At 52.1% G+C, this 22,975-nt stretch overlaps 1 protein-coding gene across 2 annotated transcripts; it reads right to left on the bottom strand.

The window, feature by feature from the left end:
- Positions 1-45: 45 nt before the first annotated feature.
- Positions 46-22,484, bottom strand: LOC121095814 (ADAMTS-like protein 2). Of its 2 annotated transcripts, XM_040611134.1 has the most exons (18): positions 22,318-22,484; positions 15,543-15,685; positions 13,343-13,418; positions 12,734-12,836; positions 11,609-11,754; positions 10,751-10,874; positions 8,909-8,989; positions 8,305-8,480; positions 7,598-8,021; positions 6,581-6,998; positions 5,632-5,738; positions 5,314-5,443; positions 4,779-4,992; positions 3,982-4,137; positions 3,430-3,600; positions 1,491-1,667; positions 678-822; positions 46-558 (listed from the first exon to the last, which is right to left on the bottom strand). In XM_040611134.1, the coding sequence occupies exons 1-18, from the start codon at positions 22,390-22,392 to the stop codon at positions 440-442; spliced, it is 2,985 nt and encodes a 994-aa protein (XP_040467068.1). In that variant the 5' UTR covers positions 22,393-22,484; the 3' UTR covers positions 46-439. The 2 variants fall into 2 exon arrangements, with proteins under 2 accessions (XP_040467068.1, XP_040467069.1); XM_040611135.1 differs by lacking the exons at positions 13,343-13,418; positions 15,543-15,685; positions 22,318-22,484 and adding an exon at positions 12,424-12,559 and having other exon boundaries at positions 12,734-12,838.
- Positions 22,485-22,975: the final 491 nt, after the last annotated feature.

Here is a 22,975-nt window from a genome sequence, read left to right on the forward strand (position 1 = left end):
TTTGCCTCTGGCCTAGGTACATGCATCCCCAAACCCCAATTTTATAGTTTAGTTCTTTATTGTGACACAGAATTTTTTGGTGTTTTGGAAATCGCCCTTGTAGTAGCAAAATCTGCAGGGCAGGGCAGAGAGACGGCTGCTGTCGTCTGCACACCACCACCTCCAACTAGAGCTCTTCAGAGATGATGGCAGCAGAAACAGGCTTTCCCAACTCACTTCTCAGTAGCTTTCTAGGAACTGATGGTTTGTCTTGTGTAAAATCCTCTTGGTGAAGAGGGAACAGTGATGACCAAGTCCTAGGACTCCTTCCTCGCTGAGCAGGCTGGTCTACAGGGACTGGCTCCACAGCCAAGCCAAGTGGGGTGGCTTCAAGTGGTAAAGTCTGGCTCGAGGAGGCTCTTGCCCCTGAACTTGGGAGGGAATTACGGCACGGCAGCAGTCAGGGTGACTTGAGCCGACATGACCAGCAGCAAGCCTTCCTGTAGTACCAGTGAGAGCACAGCTTTACTTTTAGCACCAGCACACAGTTGGCCGTCGCTTTGTCTTCACAGTCTTCTTCTGGGGAACAGAAGCATCCGTGGAAGAGGTTAAAAAGGACACGTGCTTCCCCAGCAGGTAGCTGGGCAGAGCAAAGGGCTCCCAAGGGCTCCTCTCCCTCCCTGCCCTCCCAGGCTCACCTGGTGCCTCTGTGGGGCACGGCTGGAGCTGGCACGTCTGCCTGGCTTCTGGCTTGGAAGTGGGGTCACAGCCCTGAGCCAGCGCTTCCCCCTGGTAACACTTCACTTCACGCAGCCGCACGCCAGCACCACACGTCTTGCTGCACTATCAGCATCGAGAGAGAGGAAAGGGATCATGAGAGGCTTTTTTAAAAATTCTTCTATAGTTCCCAAGTTCTTTCCTCCAGTGAGGCCTCCCAGTCCCTGCTTTGGAGATTCTTGAGAAGGTCTGGGTCAAATCGCACACTGATCTCAAACTTGTGGTCTTTTTATTGCTGGAGCAGAGCCTCCCCGAGCTGGGGGTTGGGGCAGAGCAAGGGAGCATTTCATCTCTTCAGTGCAACTCGGAATTGTTTTTGCTTTGAGTGTTGATGCTGTGATAGAGGATGCAAAAAATGGCTGCTGCGAGCCAGGCCCAGCTACCCCTGTCCTCCCACTCCCTAAATGCTCTCTGGTTAAAACCAAAGGAAAGCAGGGAAACACAGAACATTGACTCCTGGCAGAGGAGGGGACAGGGCTGTATCCTGTAGGCCTGCAGTGTGGTGGGTGCTCTCGCTTGAAGCACTAATCCACATGCTATAAGGATTTTTCTAGCTTGTGTGTGCCAGTTCCTCCACCTGCTGCCTGGTCTGCAGAAGAGCAGAGCTCATGGTCCCATCCAGACCTAACAAAGCCCTCAGCAGAACAGGCTGCTAGAAAGCCTCAGGTCCACCAACTCTACCAAGCAGGATTATGAGACCTCCTCTCTCCATTCCCCACCACTCCAAGCCCTACCTGAGACCAGGAGGTAGTGAACCATGTTGAACATGGCCTCCTGAAACAGGCAGCTTGTTCCTCAGGTTTCTGAGAGGCTTCACAGCGCTTCTCGGGGTACTCCCTGTACACACCATTCTCCAGGCCCGCACACAAGACGACCCGGGTCTTCATCCCTCGTCCACAGCTGGCATCACACTGGAAAGAGAACATAACAGCCAGGTAACAAACGATGCTCATCAGCTGCAGAGCTTCAAGTAAGATGGCATCCTGCTCACAAGCAAGCTGCTTAATGCCTGTGCTAGCATCAGCCTAACAGAGGCAGTGCTGCCCAGGTTACAGGAGCAATGAGTGTCTGCAAAGAAGCTGAAGTTCTTCGGGAGCGGGGACAGAAGATGGTAATTAGCGTTTAGCCAGCACCAAGGATGCTGAATTCACCTTGGCTGGCCTTGAGAGCAGCTACCACAAGGGACCTGGAACAGCCAAAGTAAGACTACAAGAAGCTGTTTCTGTCTTATTTTATGTGTATCTATGTTCTCAAAAACTACGTAGTATATTCACGTAGCAACCTACATCTCAGAGTACTGACAAACTGGTGAGCCCAAGGGGACCAAACTGGTGCACTGCAGGTGATTTGCATGGACGAGCACTACTGAGCTCAGAGCTACGCAGGCTTAGCTGGGAGGACCCAGTCTCTCAGGACACCACCAAGAGAAGCAGCGGGAGGCAGGATCTGATTCTAGCTCAGCTCTGCTTCCTGATGTCCACAAAGGCAATTGACAGTTTGAGATTTCACTGCTTTGTACCCTTCTTCACCACGGCAGGGCCAGCACAGCTGGCTTGCATCCACCCTTAGTCATCCTGTGAACTCAGAGCTGATCAGCTGAGAGAACACAGCCAAGGCAAAGAAGCTGGCACACGTAAAGGTGGAGAGCTCAGCTGCTCTTTCAGAGTTCAGGTGAGTTTAATAGCCTGCACACAGCTGAAAAACTGCACTGCAGTGTTGTGTGTGACCCACACCACAGGCCAGAGCAGGAGAAGGTTATGGAACTGCCATAGGTCCCCAGGTTTAACCTTTAATGAGCACTGTGCTCATTACCAGTGCTGGAAGGAGACTCAGCTGAATGTAGTCAACAGCTATAAAGGGTAGTACACTGAAAACAGAGGTTTAGCTATGGTTAGAGAGGAGAGGGCTTGGCTGTTTTTATGGTTTTCTAAGGAACCTTCTTCCTTAGTGCTTTGTGAATCCATAGTTTGCTGAAGATTCTGAAGACAAAGTCCAAGCCCCACAACTGACTGGATGTTTTCTTCTGGGTGCTCTGGGATTTGGATCAGCTTCTATCTGGAAGCCTAAAGCCTCTAGGCCTTGAGCAGCGGAAGGAGAGTAAGCAGGCTGGCAGAGACTGTTTGGTAGAGCAGGGTACCTGGACCACGTTCGCTGGACTCCAAGTCCTGAGGCAAGTATACAGTTATGGGCTGGATGTGGCTTCCAGGGCAGGGATCTGGGCTGTTGGTTCAGGTTTACCTCCAGCTATTATTTATTAGAAATTAAGCTGGTTTTGCTGAGTCTTTCCCTTTAACAGTGGGACCGAAATCTTGCGAGGGGTGAGTGCAGGTTCTGGACAAAGAGCTCTGCTGAGGTGTCTGTAACTGCCAGCTGGGAGCCAGAGGTGGGACAGGAGGATGGTTTCCTTGGGACATTGGTGCCCTCCCACGGACGTCCCTGGGAAGGCAGCAAATGCCACAAACTTCGAGGTGACCTCCAGGGTATGGGCAGACAAGTGTGGGTATTCGTTACTCCATCCCCCTTTCTAAAAGGAGCTAGGACCGGGGTACAGCTCTGTGGCTGGAGGCTGCACCATACAACCTTGCTCTGTCAGGACAGCGAGGCTCCCACCATCTCCAGTGGGATGTAGGGTAGGAAGGAGGGCTGAGAACACAGCGCTGGGCTTGGCTTTACCTGGTCCCACTCTTGCTCCACCCAGTGTGCGGGGCAGTTCTTGTCTCCACAGGGATGGACAGCCAGGGGCTTGGTGGCTGGGTCGCACTGCGAGTTGGAGATCACCTTGCCCTCCAGGTTGCGACACGCGATGAAGCGGCTCATGCGTCCTTCACCACACGAACCTGAGCACTTGGAGGAATAAAGGGCTTTTAGACACATCAGAAAGGAGGAAGGCAGAGGACTCGGAATCAGTGGTGCTCGAAGACCTGAATTCAGAGCCGAAATCTGCCACTGGGACCGATACTGGACCCCAGGGGTCTTTAGAGATACATTTGGTCAGGGACTTGCAGGTGCCCTGAGCTTCCCAGGTTGTTGAACGGAGCTCAGCTCACATCTAACCAAATTTTACAGTACAGAGAAGCAAAAACAGAGATTATTCCAGTTTCTCTAGCTTAGCCTCTGCCAGAAGAAAATCAAAAGAGAGCACCAACATGACCGCTCATCTGCTCCCTCCTGCCAGCCTTGCACCCCGGCACTGGGCGCAAGGAGCAGCAGACCCCCTGGACTCACCGGGCCCCAGTCTGAAGCAGTCCAGCGGCGGTCGCAGGGCGGGCCTGTGCACGCCTTCTCACCGCTGGGCTTCCGCGACTCATCGCAGAGCGGTGCTTCCACCGAGCAGTGCACCTCCCGCTTCATCGTCCCTTGCGTGCCACACCGGGCCGAACACTGCAATGGGCATCCAGAGTCAGCGCTGGGGCTCGGAAGCAGAGAACAACGGGGACAAGCAAAGACGAGGGAGGCAGCTATGCCTCCTCCTGTTTTCCTCCTGCTGCACTAGGGAAAAGGGGAAAGGCCCCAGCAGGGACAGAAATAGGCGGGTCTGTCTCTGCTGCTTATTTACTTTGGGTCCTAGAGCTCCAGTGCTCCAAGATGCTGATGCCTGGACTCCTGTTCAAAGTCACTGGGCCACTAGCCTAGTCCCAAGCAGGCTGTGGAAAGTCAATAAAAGGGATTTGGATTGGGGTTTAGGTTCTCTATCTCCACGCCACTGTTTTCCCATTCACCCTTTGTTAGCACCACAGAACCATCTAGATCCTCTGGAAGGAGGCAAAGCCTCTCACTGGCAGAGCTTTCATTTGGTCAATGTCCTGCTTGGGAGGTAACCTTAGAAAAAACGTTTTGCAATGGCCTTTGTCTGCTGAGCAGTGCCAGAACGGGGGAACCGTGGGTAAAGGCGGTCCCTGTTTCACCAGGATGCAGTTGGCCAGGGCCTTTCTTGGCGCCCAACATCTGCCAGCCACCTTCCCCCAGGCCCCAGCCCAGCCCTAGCTGCTTACCTGCATGAGCAAAGCTCCCCTGCTGCCTACCTCGGACCACTCGGAGAGCTCCCACTGGGGCCCACAGGCCTTGTTCTTGCAGGCTTTCTTCTCCATGGGCCTGGCCAACCCAGCTGCCTCACAGAGGTCATCGTAAACGGAGCTGTCAAAGCCTGGAGCCAGCATCTTCCAGCAGCGCACAGTGCGGTACTGATAGCCCTCACCACAGGTTCTGGAGCATTCGCTCCACCGGCTGGTCTCCCACCTCCACGAGCAGTCCCCAGGAGAGAGAAAGCACAAAGGAAAAGCCAGGTAAGGGGGACAAGGGACACGGGGTGGCTGGGGAGTGCATGCATGCCTGGGAGTCCCTCATCCAGTAGCTGCTGCTATGAATCTGCTCATCGTGTATATGTCTGTTAAGGCGATGCTGGTCTCGAAAGCAGCTTTGCCCTTAGCAGGCAATTCAGACAGCAAATTCCTTCCACCGTTTTGCTTACAAGGCAATACAGGGGCTTAGCTGTTTAAATGTATCTTCCAGCCCAGAAATATGTTGTCCCTGTGGACAGCTGATGTCGTTTCCACTCACCTAGGCTGGCAATCTCTCCCTGTGCAAAATTCATGAGTAGGTTCTGGTCGGGTTAGGGCATCACAGTAAGTTTCATCCACTTCCACCCCATCGTACCGGACACACATCGCATAGGAGGTACTGATACCTGCTGGGCAATCAAGACCCTCTCTTGGTCAGGCTCCATCAAATCCAAAAGCCTCCTCCCACCATGATTAAATTACTGGAGTGTTCACTACATCTGAAACTCTACCTGCCATTTAAAAAAAAATACCACTATTCTCTCTATCAACCGCCAAAAAGGACCTCACATGGTCAGTCACTTGAAGCCAAACCTACCTGAAGTGCATGTGGAGCTGCATGGGGCATAAGCTGAGACTTTCCACCGATACATGTCAGCCAAGCTGATGTCGTCATGGCCCACGGGGCTCACATCAAACTCATTGCTGTGGAAAAAGAAGGTGGCATGAGCTACATATGAAAAATTGCTGCAGACGTAACATACAGTGAAATTCCTCCTTGCTGACTTTGAAGATAGGAAGAAACCCAGCATTTGTCTATCTCCTCTACCTTGGGCAAGATAGATCATTGACGAACAGAGTGTAAAGCCTTGATCCGCCTCCTGAATTCAACTAGCAAGACCTTGATAACTATGGATCAGCATCCCTCTGAGAGGAGGCATCATTCATAGTGAGTCTTGTGTATATTATGGTCTCTCAACCATCGCGGGTGACCTCAGCCTCAGTTCATACTATCACCTTGAGATGTACAATGTTAGGTTGGAAAGGGGAGCTCAAGCAAGGTCCCTCTTAGTATCATATAATGTCGTGGGGAGACTTCACATGTGGCTTGCCAGAAATGTTTAAAAGTTGGCCTTCAGTCTCCTGCCAAATGTTTACTCAAGTTACAGCAGCCTCAGAAGCTTATGTGCCCACAGGAATAGGACAGAAGGGGCATGATGTGGTGGTAAATGTGTGTTTATGACATGCTATGGACTCCTGACCTTTACAATCACATCGGTGTTGACCTCATGGGTCCTTCAGCCCCCATTTAAAAGGAACCCTTAGAGGCAGGGGGACCTGAAATACGTTCTGGGAGCTCAGTGTCAGGCCAGCTGTGACAATCAGTCTTTGGAGTAGAAACCACTGGTCAAGCATCTGCCATGGATAGACACTGGTGAATGGGGACATCAAGAACAGCAGTGAGGCTACCAGAGGACTGGCTTGACCCCACCCCCCACCCCCCAGCTAACCAATGCTCCTGTTTTGCCCAGGAAATCAAGTGCCACCTTTCAGTGCCAGGGGCTTGCAGAGGCTCTGCCTGGCTGATGTCCGCGGTTGGGCTGGCACCTAGCAGAGGGCTCTCCACAGATGCCATCATGCTGTAGTTGGCTGCTTCCCCCTGACTCCCAGCAAATGCCTCCACCTTCAAGTCCTCCAGTGAGTTCTTACGGGCCGGCGCTTTGTGGAGGCCCTGTGGCCACCAGGCAGCTGTGGTCCATGGTCCTGCTGTGGAGTTCCTCGGGGCCAGCCTAGCAGCCAGGTGCTGCAGCTCCCTACAGAAGGCAGTGTTGTGCGGGTCTCGGTGGCACAGTCGCCTGAAAAGACGAAGCCTGGAGGATGCTATGCGGCTGTTCTCCGAGAGCTCAGATCTCCTCATGCTGTAGGGTACAGCTGTGCTGATGGAAATCTGATTGAACCTGAGAGCTGGAAGGAAAATACAGGGATGCTTTAATTATACCAGGTGGCTTATACTTCAGCATGTGGTATTTATCAAAGCAAAAACCATTCAGCATTTGGCCTCAAAATCATAAATTGCCACCAGGGTGCACCAACCAACAGACCTTAACCATCCTGACCAACCTCACACAGGCTGTCCATTGCTCAGGAGCTCCATTTAAGCTCAGGCCTGGGCTTTCAGTCCTGGCCTGAGTGATGTTGCAGGGGTACTTTGCTCCTGAATTGTTTGGCTTTTCCAAACCGACCTCAGATCTATCTTGTCACCTTGCTTTCACCTGATGGCCACAGGACTGTTGCGAGAACCTGCTGCTGTCACTGCCCTGCTTGCCAAGCTTGGGTGCTGTGGCACCACCCTGCCTGATCTGTATTGTGGCCACTCTCTCCCAGCTCCCTTTCTCTGACAGAGCTTCTGGCCCTTGCTGCTCCCTGACAGCCTCTACCCCACTATTTATCATCACTCCCTCTCACCCACCCTGATGGTATAGCCACTTTACATTTCAAGACCAGCATGGGATGTCCACTTTCAATGAATAAAATGGGACAGAAGGAAAAACAAAGCAACCAACCCAGCTCTGTTTCTCTACCAACTGCTGCTGCTTCCACCTCTTCTTCCTCTCCTGCTGTGTTTGCATCATAGACCTGTCTTATCTGGAAGTCATACTTCTTCTCTTCACCTTGTTCCCAGCCCCAGTCCCGAGTTTGGCTGGTGGAGTTGGTCTGGAAGAAGTGCGGGTGACCAAAGCCTAAATCATCATGCCCTTCTCTTAGAGGAAGCTGTTCACTGGTGTCATCTGGTGACAGGGAGAGCCACGTGGCATTGAAGTCCTGGGCAGCTCTGGAGTTGGCTGGAACGGGATGGTTCTGGCTGGTCTCTGGTAGCTGATGATAGAGAGGTCTGCCTACAGCAGGGGCTACTGTTCGGAGAGATGGTGTCCGTGGTACAGTATAGTCATAAGTTATGTGTGGCATTTTCCCATTGAAGTTATAGTACTGGAGAAAACAGAGAAAGAAAAGAAAACTGTTTTTATTTTAAGGACATGTGTCTCCCAGAGACCTCTTCTAGCCACATTCATTTTGTGATGGATGTTAAGGTAACATCTTCGTAAATCCAAGAGGAAACACACACACACACAAGTCAATATCTGGATTCCTCAGCCACCTACAGACTCAGGTTTGGCTTGGAATCAAGTTAATATTCCCTTTGTCTGAGGGAGGCTCACAACAATTTTGGGACAGGCAAGACAGGAAAGCCTAAAACTAGCTCCTCACATACCATGGCATTCAGAGACTGGTTAGTGGGCCCGTGAGCTATGATATACTCCAGTCCATCCGAGTTCAGGCTCGAGGGCCGCCGGTACTTGAAGATCGTGCCAGCTACCCTGAAGTTCTGGGGGTTGTCAATGGCTGAGTTGCCGTTGAAGAAGAAATGCCCAGATTCATCTGCAAGTGCTTAAAAGAGAAAGAAAACTGATTAACGTGATGCTTGTGCAAAACACCGGGGCTGCACCGGCACTGAGAGGAAACAGCTCATGACTGAGAAAAGCCCAGCAGAAAAAGAACTGCAGGCCCTCCAGCATTCGTCTTCTGCATCAGGTCAGAACAGCGGTGTTCAATGCCTGCTGCTTTCATTTCCCTTGCCAACAAGAGAATAAATGTCTTTACAACAAGGACTGCCCATAGCGAGCTTGGTTTCCAAATGTCCCTCCTGCTGCTGGAGATGCAGATGGAGATGCTGCTTGGTTTATGGAGAGATTAAGTGCCCCTGTGCTACCCTGAAGGAAACATTCACAGACAGATCTCTTGCAGCACAGAGCTCTCCTCCCACCTCCCAGACAGCTGAACTGGGATGTCCACATCCAGCTGGTCCCTCTGCTTACCTAGGATGTTTTCTGTTTTCCTGCGCTCAATGATGAGGATGTCCGTGGCACCAGCAGGGATGTTGGTGATGAACACGTAACCTGAGGAACAGAACAGAGGGTGAGGAAACCCTGAGGCAGAATTAAAACGTCTGGGTAGGAAAAGCAGTTCGTGGGACGAGTGCGTATGTAGGAGGGCAGTGCTGCCCTTCAGGGGCAGGACACCAAGAACATAAAAGTATGCTGCACCACTCTGTGAGCTCTAATCCCAGCTGCCCTCTGAAGTCCCATTACAGATCACCATGACAGGTCTCTAAGGCTCAGTGAGCACTGCTGGGTTTGGAGTCAGGAAGGAACTGCACTAGTTTAACAGTCTGGCTTTAGGTGTGTGGATGAATGTGCTCTTTCTGGCAAGAGCACACAAAAAGCTTAATAGTGATCAGGGCTGACGTTGAACAGAGGATGGGAGAGACCACCTGCAGTGCTGTATTCACCTCTGGGGCCCCTAACATGAGAAGGACATGGACCTGTTGAGGCAGCTCCAGGGGAGGCCACGAAGATGCTCAGGGGGCTGGAGCCCCCCTGCTATGGAGACGGGCTGGGAGAGCTGGGGTTGCTCGGCCTGGGGAAGGGAAGGCTCCGGGGAGACCTTCCAGCAGCACCAGTGCCTGGTGGGGCAGCTGGGGACAGGCTTTTACACGGGCATGGAGTGACAGGACAAAGGGTAATGGTTTCAAGATGAAGGAGGGTAGATGTAGATTAGATACTAGTAAGAAATTCTTTACTGCGAGGGTGGCAAGACACTGGAAGGGGCTGCCCAGAGCAGCTGTGGATGCCCCATCCCTGGAAGTGCTCAAGGCCAGGTTGGACGGGGCTTGGAGCAACATGGTCTAGTGGAAGGTGTCCCTGCCCACGGCAGGGGGCTGGAACTAGGTCATCTTTAAGGTCCCTTCCAACCCAAACCATTCTATGATTTGTGTACCACTGGTCCCCTCAGCTCCTGACTCAACAGAATTGGTCTCAGGTAGCATAAAAATTGACCTTTAAAGGGAGAGAAAATAAGCAGGCTCTTGAAGTTGTGTGGTTTGGCAGCTAGTCTTTCCTGTGAGAAATGCAAGTCTTGTCTGTTCTGTTAGATTTTAGGACTGAAACGGGAGGCCAAAACTGTACCTGTACTGCTAGAGGAGCTAGCACCGTTAGACCTGCTCTGGAAAAGGACCCGAGTACTTTTCTAGTCTGGTGTCTGTAGAGAGTGAGGCAGACTAGTGAAACAACAACAGTGTAAAATGATGTTTTAAAACACCCTCAAACCACGGTTAATTAATTACTAATGAGCATACCACAGTCTATGCCTTCTGTGGGTGGAAAAATGGGCCATGAGGTTGCAAGGGATGAACTTAAGCCCAGTTTCAGAGGCACTGTCCCTCAGCTGCGCCAGCCACAGGACTGGGGAAAGCAGGAGGCTAAGTGCAGGCTGAAATAAACACTGTGACCCTCATCATAGGAGCTTAAGTTTCAAATGACCACATAGCACAAATAAAAGAAGATTCATTGATCTCTTCACATTATCTGAGGTGAGCAAGATGCCAAAATCAATAGGAACAAATAGATCCCCAGCTGCTTCCCATCGTAAAACCGTGAAGGGAAACCTTACCAGCCTAATATACAGCATATCAAACCAATCTCCTGTGATGATTAAGTGAAAAGGGCAAAATACAGGCATTTAAGCAGGGGTGGCACTCTTCAGTCTTTTCCACCAAGCAGCTGGGAAACTCCTACCCGCATTCAAGCCAGTCACCCTTCATGCCAGCTGGTGGTAAGAAGTAGCAGGTGAAGTCTCCAGACTGTGGTAGCAGGGAGTACCTATCTGTGAGAGTGCCTTTCGGAAGCTGCCCGAGACACGGTGGCAAGTGCTGCCGTCCCCTCCACACACCCTGCATCTGTCCATCGTCCGGGGTGAGTACAGGCTCCCATCGCACCCAACCGGCTGCAAAGAATAAAACAAGAGAGGGTTTTCTGAGACCAGCTTATCTCCACAGGTCAGGGTCTTTTCAAGGAAATGCTACCATGCTCTCTTGATGAGGCTGGGGAGGGGAACGTAGGTTAGCTTGGAGTAGAGTAAGAAATGAATTCAACAGCAGCAGAAATCCACCTGTGTAACTTGTGACCACCTACACTGTGCCCCTGAACCTGGGGCAGGAGCTTGGGCGTGTAGGTGAATGGAGCAAGACTCAGGTAAGATGTTTTGGTTCCTCCTGTCTCTGTATTTAGGCCAATCGTTCTCACTGAAACGATGACATACAACATCACTCTCCAGGAGATGCTGCATCAAAGGCAGGCCTTTCTGAGGCTGTAAGGCACCTCTTTGTAACACTAGATACAACCACCCTTCATCCTGCCATATGAGGTGAAAAATCAGATCTAAGATTTCTTAATTTTTTCTTTAAATTGGATGACCATAAACAAATGTGGAATCCTAGTCTTTCCTCTGCTGGGAGGAAACTGCTGCCACTCAGTGGGAACATGTGGATGTACACAATTCCCTCTGTGTGAACCTCTCTGCTCTCCTCTAGCCTACAGGCATTCAAGACTGAATGTAATCACCCCATGCCAGGCCTCAGTTTCAATTCCTTGCTGGGACTCTTGGCCTTGTAATGCCCAGGAGGTCCAGTCACGCACTTACACTCCCAGTTTCTGTACTGCTTCCTCCCACAGCCTCACCTCACACTTCCCATTGATGCAGACCCCTTGATAGGTCCTGTCCTTGCAGGAGGTACCATCCTGTGCTCGGGCCATCAGCTGCCTCTCTCCACTCCGGGTGGTGCATTGGAGGTCACATGGCTTGTTGGAGATACTGGTGTAGTCATCTAAATGGACAGAGGCAGAAAGTCACCAGGCAGATCAAAGCGCTCAGAGAAGGACAGCGAGGAAGGGGACTTTCCTCTTATCCATACTGATGGTTTGATGTCACATTGGATGCTCTTGTTGCTTGATGTGAGACCCCCAAGGCTAGTTTGTAGTAGTAAAGGGGTCATGGTATGAGGCTGCAGCTGGGGACCATGCCTAGCAGAAATACTTCCTGCTGGCAAACCCTCTTCCTTGCCGTACCCTCTCCCCTTTGCGATGCCATCCCCTGAGCCAGACATGGGAATCTGTGTCAGCAGATCCCAGGCCACACATAAACGTACAAGAGCAAGCAAGACCTGTAAGAGAGGCACTGACTGCGTGGGGCTGTGGCCAGCTACAACCCATTCAGCTGAGCAACTGAAGCTAGAGGTGCAGATGTTCTATGTCCCCTTGGCAGCTAATGGAAAGATAAAACCAGATGGGTCCAGAAAGAGGGTAGTATATTAGGTGAGCTCAATCTGGGTCTCAAGGGACAACTGGCAACCCAAGTGAAGCAATAATCTGTCTCGCCTGTGCAGGAAATGGATGGGCATCCTGTTCAGAACAACCCACCACCAACCCAGTGGGAAGCATGCTGGGTGAGAGAGGCAGCCAAAATGGTAGAAGGCACAAAGAGCGTGAACACCCACTCTGCCAAGATGACTGCTGGTTAGCCAAGACAACTCAGAGAAGCCTGTGTCCTGTCTGCCCACCAATGCTTGCTGATGTAGGATCCAAAACAGGAGCAATGTGGTGAGAGAGGAGGCCTGGCTGGGTGGAGCAGTTCTGTGAAGAGACAGGGAACGATTTCTCCAAAGCAGGGAGCATAGGGAAGCACTTCCAGACCAGCCAGGAGCATCCATCCCTTGTCCCCTGGGACCTTCCCCTTCTCCTGTGTCTGAGAAGATCCTGTGGGTGTTTTCTCACCCTGATCCCTTGTGTGAAGCTGTGAAAACCCACCTGGATAGAGAGGCATCCAGTGGTAGTAGCGCTTCCCAAAGGCTTTGGCATTGAAACTGGAGCACTGCTGCTGTTTGAAGCTTGCTGTGTTGGCTGGGCAGGGCTATGGAGGGAATAAATGTGATCAAAAGCTCCCTGTGTCACAGCCACGACTGTGACAGCTGCTTGTCCCTGCTGCATCCTTGGAGAATGAAAATGCATTGCCCACCCTGGAAGGAATCGGTGATGGACTCTGAGGTGCTGTAACACAGGTAGAAAGGCCAGGCCTCCATTGTCGGGGGCCTCTCAGACAGCTGTATTTAACAGTCCCACAAAAATTCCTTCCAGCAAAGGGAAAAGCGTACTGGAAAAACTTTGTCCCTGGTCCCACCCCAAAAAAAAAAAAAATTTATATCCTTTTCCCCCACCTCTCAGTCTCAGAGAGTAGAGCCCATCTCCCATGTCTTCAAAGGCACACCATCAACCATGCCAGGAGCAGATCATACCCCTTGTCTGCACTCCTATGGACCAGTCACGCCCTGAGTGCTGGTGTTCTTGCAGCTCCAGGTGTGACCCCCTGAGTCCCACATCCCCCAGTGAGGAGCAGTCAGTACTGGAAGTGGTTCTCACCTGCTGCTGGCACAGTTGGTAGTGTCTGGCTTGACCAACACACATGGTGGTGTTTGTTCCCTGGGGCATATGGAGCCTGCAAAGCAGAAAGAATATGAGTTGGAGGTTGGTGAAGTACTAAGGTACTGAGATGACTAAGAAGCCAGGCCTGCCTTAAGGGGGAGAAGCAGGGCAGGCGTTTTATCAGAGCAGAACTTTCTGAATCTACACTAGCCAACATCTCTGAAACGCATTTTCAGTGCTTTTAGGTGGACTGTGATTTCAGGCCGTTCTCATTTCAGGGCAGGTTGAGCAGGCAGGGACCAATTCCAGCATCGCCACCTCTGTGTCCCTTCATTTCTGAGCTCCAAAAGGGTTGATGTGACAAAAGGACAACAGACACTGATGATCCATCACTCCCATGGAAGCGCCCAGGATTTGCAGTGACCAGGGGAGTTGACTTTGGGATTCACTGTGCAGTAGGCAGACAGATGGCACCTCTTATGGAGGAGACATGGAGGAGACTGGCCACCTTAACAGATTAGCAGGAAAGGCTTGCTGCAGACAATGGACCAAAACCATGGGAATTTCTCAACACTTGATGCTTTAGCTCTGGCCATAGACAGAGGGAGAATGGCCAAGACCATAGATTAAGGGAATGTGGCCTGTGTAATGATCAGCAACAGACAGTGTGTTAACAGTATTGGGAACTTAGGATGCACTGTGTAATGAAGAACCCTGCAGACATATTCAGTCTGGACTGGCTAGAGGTACTGCAGCTCCCATCCAGAGCAATGCTCTACATGATGGAAGCAAAGCCTAAATTTTCACCAAAAGGCTTGAAAACTGCCACCTCTTTCAGCTGAAGCAGTGGCTGCCAGCAGACTCAGGCAGAAGTTGTTTCATGGGCATACCTGGCTCACACTTAAGCTGTTCTCCTTAAAGCTCCAAACCCTTTTGGCTGGATTTTATGTTGGGCTTTTTTTAAAAAATTCAGACTTGATCCCTGGAGTAAAACGCCACAGCAAAGCCCTCCCCTCTCTGGCTGTGGAGTCAAGGATACAGCAGATGCCAGATGGAGAGAAAAAGGGCTCCCTCCCACCCTCCATTTCCCACTGCTTTCCCATGATGGCCACAGGATGCTGGGGAGGAGGAGTAGCAGAGACATTGGCAAGCCCAGTTAGCAGGGAGGCCACATCCAGACGGAAGGTACCACTGCACATCTGAACCCTCACCACGCTGTCAACCAGCCCACATAAAAGAAGTTTTTCTTCTGCAGGAAAGAGAGCAGGTTGGGGGCCCTGGCTTGAGCCTCCTCCGCTCAGGAGTGCATTCACGCAGAAGAGAAAGAGGCCGGGTGTGGGGGGCAGTGTGGGGTGGGCAGCCCCCGTGGGCTTGCTGTGCTGCAGGATGCCAGCTCTCATTAACATTTCAGGAGCCTGGAGTAGCTGGTTAGTGAGGTGCTAGAGGAGGAGGAGGAGGGCTTGGTGGCAAGGTGACCTGGAGGGGACAGTGGGAGTTCAGGCAGCTGAAGTTCCCCAGCTCTCCCCACACCCACAAAGCCAGTCCAACTGATACCAGGACTGTAGCAGCTGTAGGGGACAAATGTAGCTGTAGGGGACAAATGGAGATGCTGCCAAATAAATGACAGAGGGAAAAAAACTTGCAAGCTCTGCAGGGAATAAAGAGGAGAAATTGCTGAGACGTAGCTGAGCTGGCTGCTGCCAGGCGTAAATCAAGTCCCCGTAAGGTGTCTGGGAATAGGTACCCACATCCGTAGCACAGGAACTGGCTACAAATCAGGGTTAGGTTGGTCAGAGCAGCGACAGTTAAGTCAGGGTTTGTGAAGGAAAGGGGAAGAGGAGCAGAGCTAGCCTTCTCCAGCCCATGACCCTGTCACCTTCAAGACTCCTACAGACCCCAAGAGGGGACCAACCCCTTGCTCCCCATCAGATGAGCCCGGCTGAGTGGGTGACATGTCGAGGGGCCCTGTCACCTGCCCCCTGCAGCATGCTCCTCCCTTGTCAGCGCTCCCCACCACCGCTTGCTCACCGCCAAACCTGTGGGCAACAGCCGCCTTCCTTTCCAAAGGGCCACAGAAAAGGGAACCGCTGACCCTGCAAACCCTGAAGGTTCAGCCCCAAAACGCAGGCTGGGGACACCTCGTTTGCCCTCTGCCACTTAAGATCTGACCAAGGGCTCAGGCTGGGACACAACTCACCTCTGTCGCAAACAGTGCCTCTCCCGGGACATCACACCTCCCCCGCAGGACCGGGAGCAGGTGGACCAGGAGCTCCACTCTCCCCACCACTTGGTGACTTCTTCATCCCAGGGGCCAGCTCCATCTGCTGCCTCACTACTGTCCTGACAGAAACAGAGCATGGTTAGCTGGAGAACCTGGCTCCTCCCCACCCCAGGCAGAGAAAGGCCTTCCAAAGGCAGCTCCCCCAAGGACCATGTCACCTGGATGCCTTCTAAATGGGCAGCTCTAGGACAACTGTGGCAGGATAAGGCCCCTATGACTCAAAATTCAAAATTCTCTCCAAGACTGGGTTATGCATGGGAAGAAGGGTGCCTCTGGGATCTCATGACAGAGAAGGGCTGTTGGGTTGGACATGTGTGACAGTAGTGCCGGCTGCAGCCTGACCCCACAGCATCGCTCCCAGCCTGGGTCAGACAGGGCAGCAGCTCACAGCTCATTGCCATCCCTGCCTGGGACGGACACACGGTGAGGAGAGACGAGGAAGAGCTGCAGCGCTTGGCCGTTCGGAGGCCTGCCTGCAGGGAAGCTGGGGGTACACATCTGTCACTTCACTGGAACTGCATTTCAACGAATAAACTTTTCTTTGTGACCAGATCAGCTCAGATCCAAGCTCCTCACTCTCCAATCCTCACAAAAGTAATTTTCAAGGGTGCTTCAGAACCAAAGCCTCCTGCAGTTGTTGTTGTCCCCTCTCCCCATGCATCCCACTATGCTCCAAGGAGGATTGCTCCCTCTCCCAGCATGCCTTGCTGGGGCTGAGCCTTTAAATTTGACAAACCTGAGCTCTTCTGGCCCCAGTGTGGTCACTGCAGCAGGCTGCTGTTGGCTGTGCCTCCGCAATTCCCAGCAGGTAAGGGATTCTGTGTTTTAGCTGGGTTGTTGGGTTTTTTCTTTCAATATTTTCCCATTTAGTGTCCGATGGCCTGAAAGCTCCCAGGGACTTTGGCAAACTAGCCTGTGCAGGAACTAATTTGCTGTTTACTGAAATACAGCTGTGAGTAGCATTGCAGCAATGAGTTTAACACAGGACAGTGACTAGAAGCTAGATATGCTGACAGCGCTTCAGTTCTAGTAGAAGAAAATAAGTAATTTTTATGTGTGTGAAGTCTGCTATGTTAAAGTAAGGGCTCAGGGAAGTTTTATCAGTGCTATTATTAGCAAAACATGCTAGTTTGTGGCAGTGGCTGATAGTCCTGTTGCAAAGAACTGGTCTGCAAAGCCTAACTGATGGATCTGAGAGAAAACTCAGCAGGGATTGCTCATCACTAAATGTGCTCTGTTCACTTTTTTGGTTGACTGTCCCTTGGCTTTATGCTTTTTCACGGTGGTGTAATAAAGCCAAAGCGTTCTTAATCTTGTGTAATTCCTGCCTGAGAACTTGTTGTTTCTACAGCATCTGCCAAAAGAACATCCACTGGGCAAAGGAGATGCAGCTGGTTTTATGCAAATGTTTTTAACTTGTAAATCAGTGTGGTTGAAATGCACATAATGCTTCTTCTTGGTGATAGCCAGAGCATGTTGAAAGTAACCTACCCTGCTGCAAAAAAGCACCATGTTACCTGGTGCTTTACTCTCTAGTGATTACAGTAGTTAATTTTGAAAACAATACAACAAAACTTTTTGTTGTACTTTAGGTTCTGGCTGGAGCTGAATTGCCTGACAGGGAGAAAATGCTGCAGCCAGCAGCTCAGTTGCTCAAGTGAAAAACAAAATTTAAAATAAACAGACATGTTTTCAAAAATACCTTTTCCTCTTCTTCCAAGATCATCCTATTTCTTGTTAGAATTTTTGTCTGCCTGTATAATTATCAGACTGTAAATGGAAATGCTGGCTATGCAGCTTCTGCATTTACAAAGGAAAGAAACCAAAGGCCTCTTATTGTACGTATTTTCCACTAAAATATTCTGTGACCCCTTCTGTGCTTCTCTGTGATAAGCATCTCAAGGCCTGTGGAGACAGAGCTCTTCACAACTGTGGGGAAGGGGAATGACAATGATTTATCCAGTGCCTGTTCGGAGAGCTCAGCACAATGTAGATTCTTGCATGGCTGGGGTAATAATCAAAGCTGGTGTCTTATCAGACAGAGTAATTAGTTACACCAGGCACATGGACTGCCTGGAGGGAAGGCATGTGGACCAAAAGCTGCAGTATTTACATAGCTTTTTCCCCAGGTAGCAATAAAAATCTGTGTATATGTAACCCACAAGATAGTTCTGCTCCAGAGATCTTACAATTCAAATAGCTGAGACTGGGCAGAAGGGAAACGGGTGAAGGGGAGTGAAATAGCCTGTTCTACCGACCTACCCCTGGACGTGGAAAAGACTGTGTGTGTTTGGAATGGTAGAAAGTTGCAGGCTCCTTTTCAGGGTTACTGCTCTAGGGAGTTTTGCCTAGGGAGTAAGGAGACTTGGCATGTGGTGGCAGAGCTGAGGTCTGGGGAAGATCAGCATCTCTGCCTTTGTGCGTCTCTTTCTTATGATTAGAACAGGATCCGTTCCTCTCTGCACTGTGACTTTCAGGAATGACAGGAGCCCAAATGAGGATTTATTGAAGGATGCTAGTCAAAGAGACTTTCTTTAAAAAAACATAAAATGTGTTCCCCTATATCCATAAGCCCTGTTCCTGCTTCCTCTCTGCACTGAAGGAATCAATCACTTTTTAAGTAGATTGATTTGGCGCTCAGGTTTTCCATGACCAAGCTCCCTTGCCAGTCCTTGCCTAGGAGCATTTATTTTCTTGTGTAAGCAAGGACAACGCTGAGCCGTCCCCTTGGCCAGTGAGACTTAAAGCATGACTGCATCCAAGTCCTAGGCCTGGCGACGTGGAGGGGGAACTTCAGGTACCTAGAGCTGGGGCATCTGATTCCAATCTGTGCTGAATTTATTATATTGTCAGAAATAAATCTGCATTAACCATGACACACAAATGGTTCTTGTTTTTAATTTGAGATACTTGCGTTTTCCAGATAATAAGGACTGCAGGAAAGGCTCCAGATTAGATTAGCTCCTAGTTTTTAGTTTCCCAAGCCCCTCTGCAAATCTCAAGAGTTATCTTCTGACCGAGTGAATCTTCCCTGCCCCCTCCTTGCAGAGGAAATCAAAGGGGCTTTACAAAAACTATTTTACACTCTCTGGGTTATAGGAGCTGCTGGAGCTGCTCTTATTTGCACTCTGCTGCAGAATCACAGAAACAGGGCAGGCTAGAAATGCACATAGGCCCAGACTTTATAATGCTGGTTCTGCCTGGGCTTGGATGAGGGCTCTACTTAAAGGAGGTAAGAGGATCAGGCACAATTCCTTAGGTGATGAGGAATATGAGGCCTAAAATTTACATCCTTAGAATAGACCATACTCCAGTTCAGCCAGGTGCTCTCCACAAGAATCTCCCCCGAGGTATCTGTGGCTTGGCACAGGGTGATTATGTAGCTGCAGCTCTTCCACTCTGAAGCTAACCAGGTTATTCCTGTGCCTCTACCACTGAGTAGGTGAGGGTTGCCCTCCCCTCCCCTTGTTGGAGGGGCCAGAGCTTTGAACCTCAACCTGCAGGGAACTTTTCAAGGATAAAATATCTGTCAATATGAATGACAGAAAAATCAGTCTCTAAGCCAGCATCACTGAAGGCTTTTTCTGTCTAACCCAAGACCCAGCAGCTGCCTCCTCTCTCCCCCCTGCCAAACAAAGGCTGCCACAAACAAAATGCTTCAGCCCTGCAAAGAAGGGGGGGGCCTGGACTGACATCCTATCGGATTTCCAGGCGGTCTTTCTGAAGAGCTGAAAGGGATAAAATAAATTCTCCGCTGACTCTCTGTCATGCTCTGGATCAGCTCTGAGCTATGCTGGGTTTCCCAGAAACCTGGGAATAACTGCAATTACCGTGTCAGTGGCTCAGCCTCCTGCGTTGCTTATTGTTGTGCCTAATCTTGAGATTCATTAGAGCCTGGGTTCTGGAAAAAAGCTGTCTGGGAAGAGAGACCACAAACATGCCTGTCTAGTTCCCTTAATAGAGGAGCTTGTGGGGGCTGGGGGTAGGGGAGGCTCTTGTTGCAGCCTGGCATGCTTTAAGGGCTGGCCCACCACTGAAGGGCACAGTAGCTGTTATAAACTGTTCTGCTCGACCCTCTCTGAGCTTGTAAGACTACTAGAAATGGCAGCTGAAAATGAAATAAATTCTTTACAGATCTTTTCTGAGGCCATTAACTGCATGTCCTCTACCAAAAATTTCCACAATCCCTTTGCTTAAGGGCTTCTTTCCATACTACTTACTGAAATACTAAGTAGGTTCAGATGTCTTAATGCCTGGAATGGATGTCAGATTGTTATCTGGAAATGAATGACCATGCTCAGCTCCCCTAGTTTGGACACCCCATGTCATTCTCTAACTAAAGCTGTGGTGACAGACTTTACCACAGCCCTGAAAAAAACCAGTAGCATTTGCAATGACGTCCCGATGTTTTACAAAAGAATTGGTGTTTGTGTAAAGCTATTTCTCACCCTGTCATTGTTTTATCCTGTTTGGGTAGTCTAGATAGTCTGTATGACAGATTCAATGCTGGAAGCAGACAAACCGCCAAATTTTCCTTGGAAAAGTCAAAACAAGGTATTTGAGGAGTTTTCTGTGAGGGGAAGGTATCCTGAGGTAAAATGAGCAATGCAGAATAATTTTTATGGGATCAGGAAGAACATTAATCTGAGGAAAAGTGGTAGTTTGCTAAATATGTGATATTGCAGCAGATAAGTAACAGAAATCTGAACATATAATGAGGTGCAGATGAGAAGCAAATTAGAAAACCAGTGAACAGAAGCCAGTGGAGAACTATCAAGCACTGTTCATAATCCTGCTGTGACAGAAAGCTCACAGGCAAGTGCTGTATGTCATTACAAAACACTTCATCCAAGCCAGTTAGGTCATTCCCTTCAAGTGGGATTAACACTTGAAGGCAAACTGGTTGAAAGGATGGAAATCTGTGAAGGGGTAGAAGGGAGTAACAGGCGGTGTGGATGACAGGCGTGTCTACCATCAGGTTTTTCAGAGGCACTGAATGCAGTTAGTCCCACGTAAGAAGGTATTTGCCCTTCTAAGTACTGAGGCTTTCTACGACACTCTTTGTATAATCGTGTTGTATATAGAAAATGGGACAGTAAGAGGAACTGCAGGTTAATCCCCCAATGACCATTCTGTGCACTGTCTTCCACCAGAGATACCAATCAATAGGAGCAACACAACTTGCACTACTCAATCCTTGATCAGAGTGCTCTGCAGGGATCTCCTGGAGCGCGGGAGTCCTCAGGGCAGACCTGGCAACAGTACTGGTGTAGCTTTGTCCTGGGGAGGGCTGAGCAGCCCTCCTCCCAGCCCCGGATGCCCTCGACTTAGGCGCTGTATAAACACAGTTGCTAGGGGTAGGGAGAACCACCAGCAGCCAGGGCTTGTGTACACATGTTGATGAAGGAGTCCATCCAGGTCAGCCCTACGCGAAGGACTTCACATCTGTTTAGCCTGACCTGGCTTGCTCTACCTGAAGCTTCTCTCTGACTTATCCCGACAGTTAAGGGGTAAACAGAACAGGCAGCAGAAGCACGTGAAGGTAAAAACCAAGTGAAAATGGGACACTTGAGCTTTAAACTTAAGACAACCCCAGAACAGGAGCTGCTGCTGCTCCTCAAACCTGGGTCATCTGCCATAAATCTGTGGTGTCTGGTCTTCTCAGAGTTTAAGATGGCTCATGTGAGATTTCTTCACCCCAGCCACGGGGAATCTGGGGTGGGAAACACAACCCAAACCCCTCTTCCTTTAGCAGGGCAGAATCTCTTTAGCTGCAAAGAAATCCGGCCGGGTTCCCCTCGGGGAAACAGAGCCCGGAGCCACAAAGCACACAGTGACCCGTGAAGGCAGGGGCAGAGCCGGCGCCCTGCGAGCTGGCATTTCTGCCTCCCCTGCCACAATATGGGGGGTGATTCTCCCATTCCAGGCCCTGGGAAAGGAAAGGGGGCTGGCGGAGGGGCTTTGGCGCTGCTGCGGAACAAGTGCCGTGAGGAGGGCCAGGCTGCGGAGGGCCTTTGTGGAGATGATCTTCATCTCTTCAAGCAGAGATGAGGAGGGGAGCGTGGGGCACCCCACAGCTTGTGGAGAAAGCAGCTGCCCAAACCCATGCCTGGGGTGGTGGGAGGGAGAGGGAAGAGGAAAATCTGTTTGTTTTCAGCCCTAAACTGGGGTCAGCCCTCTGGTAGGGATGGACGTGGGGGGCAGCCTGGGGTGAACCCCCAGCCAGGAAAGGCCCTGCTCCCCCACGGCCCTTCTGGTGATGCCGGGCAGCCCCCCCAGGCACCCTCACCCCCCACCCCCCGGCCTTTTGTCGTGCCAGGCCGCCGGGGAGCGGGCACAGCGCCTGGTCCTCGGGGCACACGTGTGGGACGCTGGGCAAAACCCCCCACTCCAGCACCTCACGACTGAAGGGGGGGGGACGGACAGCGGGGGGACCCCCACGTCCTGGCTACCCCCTGCAGGAACCAGAACCCTGCAGGGCAGGGGGGCGAGGGGCCGCCGCTCCCCTGAGGCGACCACCCGCTCCCCGGGCCGGGCCGCCCTGCCCCGGTGCAGGCCCGGGGGGGCAGCGACCGGCCCCGCCGGCTCGGGGCGCCCCTTCTGGCCCCGGCCCCACCGCGGCGCCCTGAGGGGAGGGAAGGGGGGGGAGAGGGGAGGCTCCGCCGCCGCGGGCCCACCCGCCGCCGCTTACCTTAGCGCCGAGGGGGGCGGCGGCGGCGCTGAGGAGCAGGAGGAGGAGGCGGAGGCAGCGGGGAGCGGCGGCCATGCCGCGCTGCTGCTGCAGCCGCCGCGGAGGAGGCGGCGAGGCGGCGCGGCGGCCCACCAGCGGCGGTAGCAGGAGCAGCCGCCGCCGGAGCGCGGCCCGGCATGGCTGAGGGAGTTAATGACTTTACAACCTGCCGGGTGGCGGGCGGCGACCCGCGGCGCGGCCGTTCGGCGGGGGCTGGGGCGGGGAGGGGGGGGGGCGGGCGCGCCTCAGGCCCCGCCGCCCCGGGGCTCGGCCCCGCGGCCCGCCCGCGAGCTGTGTGGGGCCGGGCGGGCTGCGCCTGCCCCCTCGCACCGCCCTGCCTGCGGCCGCCGCCCGGCCCTTCCCCAGCCGCTCTCGCCACCTCAAGCGGCTCTTACGGAGCCCCCCGGGGGGCGGCGGCGGGAGGCGGCGAGCGGGCCCCCGGGCTGCCCCCCTCCCACACCCGCAACCCCCGGGCTGCCCCGCCAGGCCCTCCGGCTGCTCCCTGCTGCCCAAAGGCCGCTTGCTGCCATCTTCCCCGCCCTTCCTGGGCGAGCTCTGTGTCTCGGTGACCCCTTTGGGGCAGAGGGGCTCCGGGACGGGGGGCAGCTGGCGCTGGGAG

This window comes from Falco naumanni, chromosome 11 (assembly GCF_017639655.2).
Source record: "Falco naumanni isolate bFalNau1 chromosome 11, bFalNau1.pat, whole genome shotgun sequence".
Lineage (NCBI taxonomy): Eukaryota > Metazoa > Chordata > Aves > Falconiformes > Falconidae > Falco > Falco naumanni.

Bases quoted from the DNA above. Each gene is read 5' to 3' on its own strand.
- LOC121095814 (XM_040611134.1), bottom strand. From the start codon at position 22,392: ATGGCCGCCGCTCCCCGCTGCCTCCGCCTCCTCCTCCTGCTCCTCAGC. The intron at 8,481-8,908 runs GTAAGCAGAGGG...TTCTCTTTTAAG, and splicing joins GAAAACAGAAAACATCCTAG to CACTTGCAGATGAATCTGGG. The intron at 4,138-4,778 runs GTAGGCAGCAGG...TGCCCATTGCAG, and splicing joins AGCTCTCCGAGTGGTCCGAG to TGTTCGGCCCGGTGTGGCAC.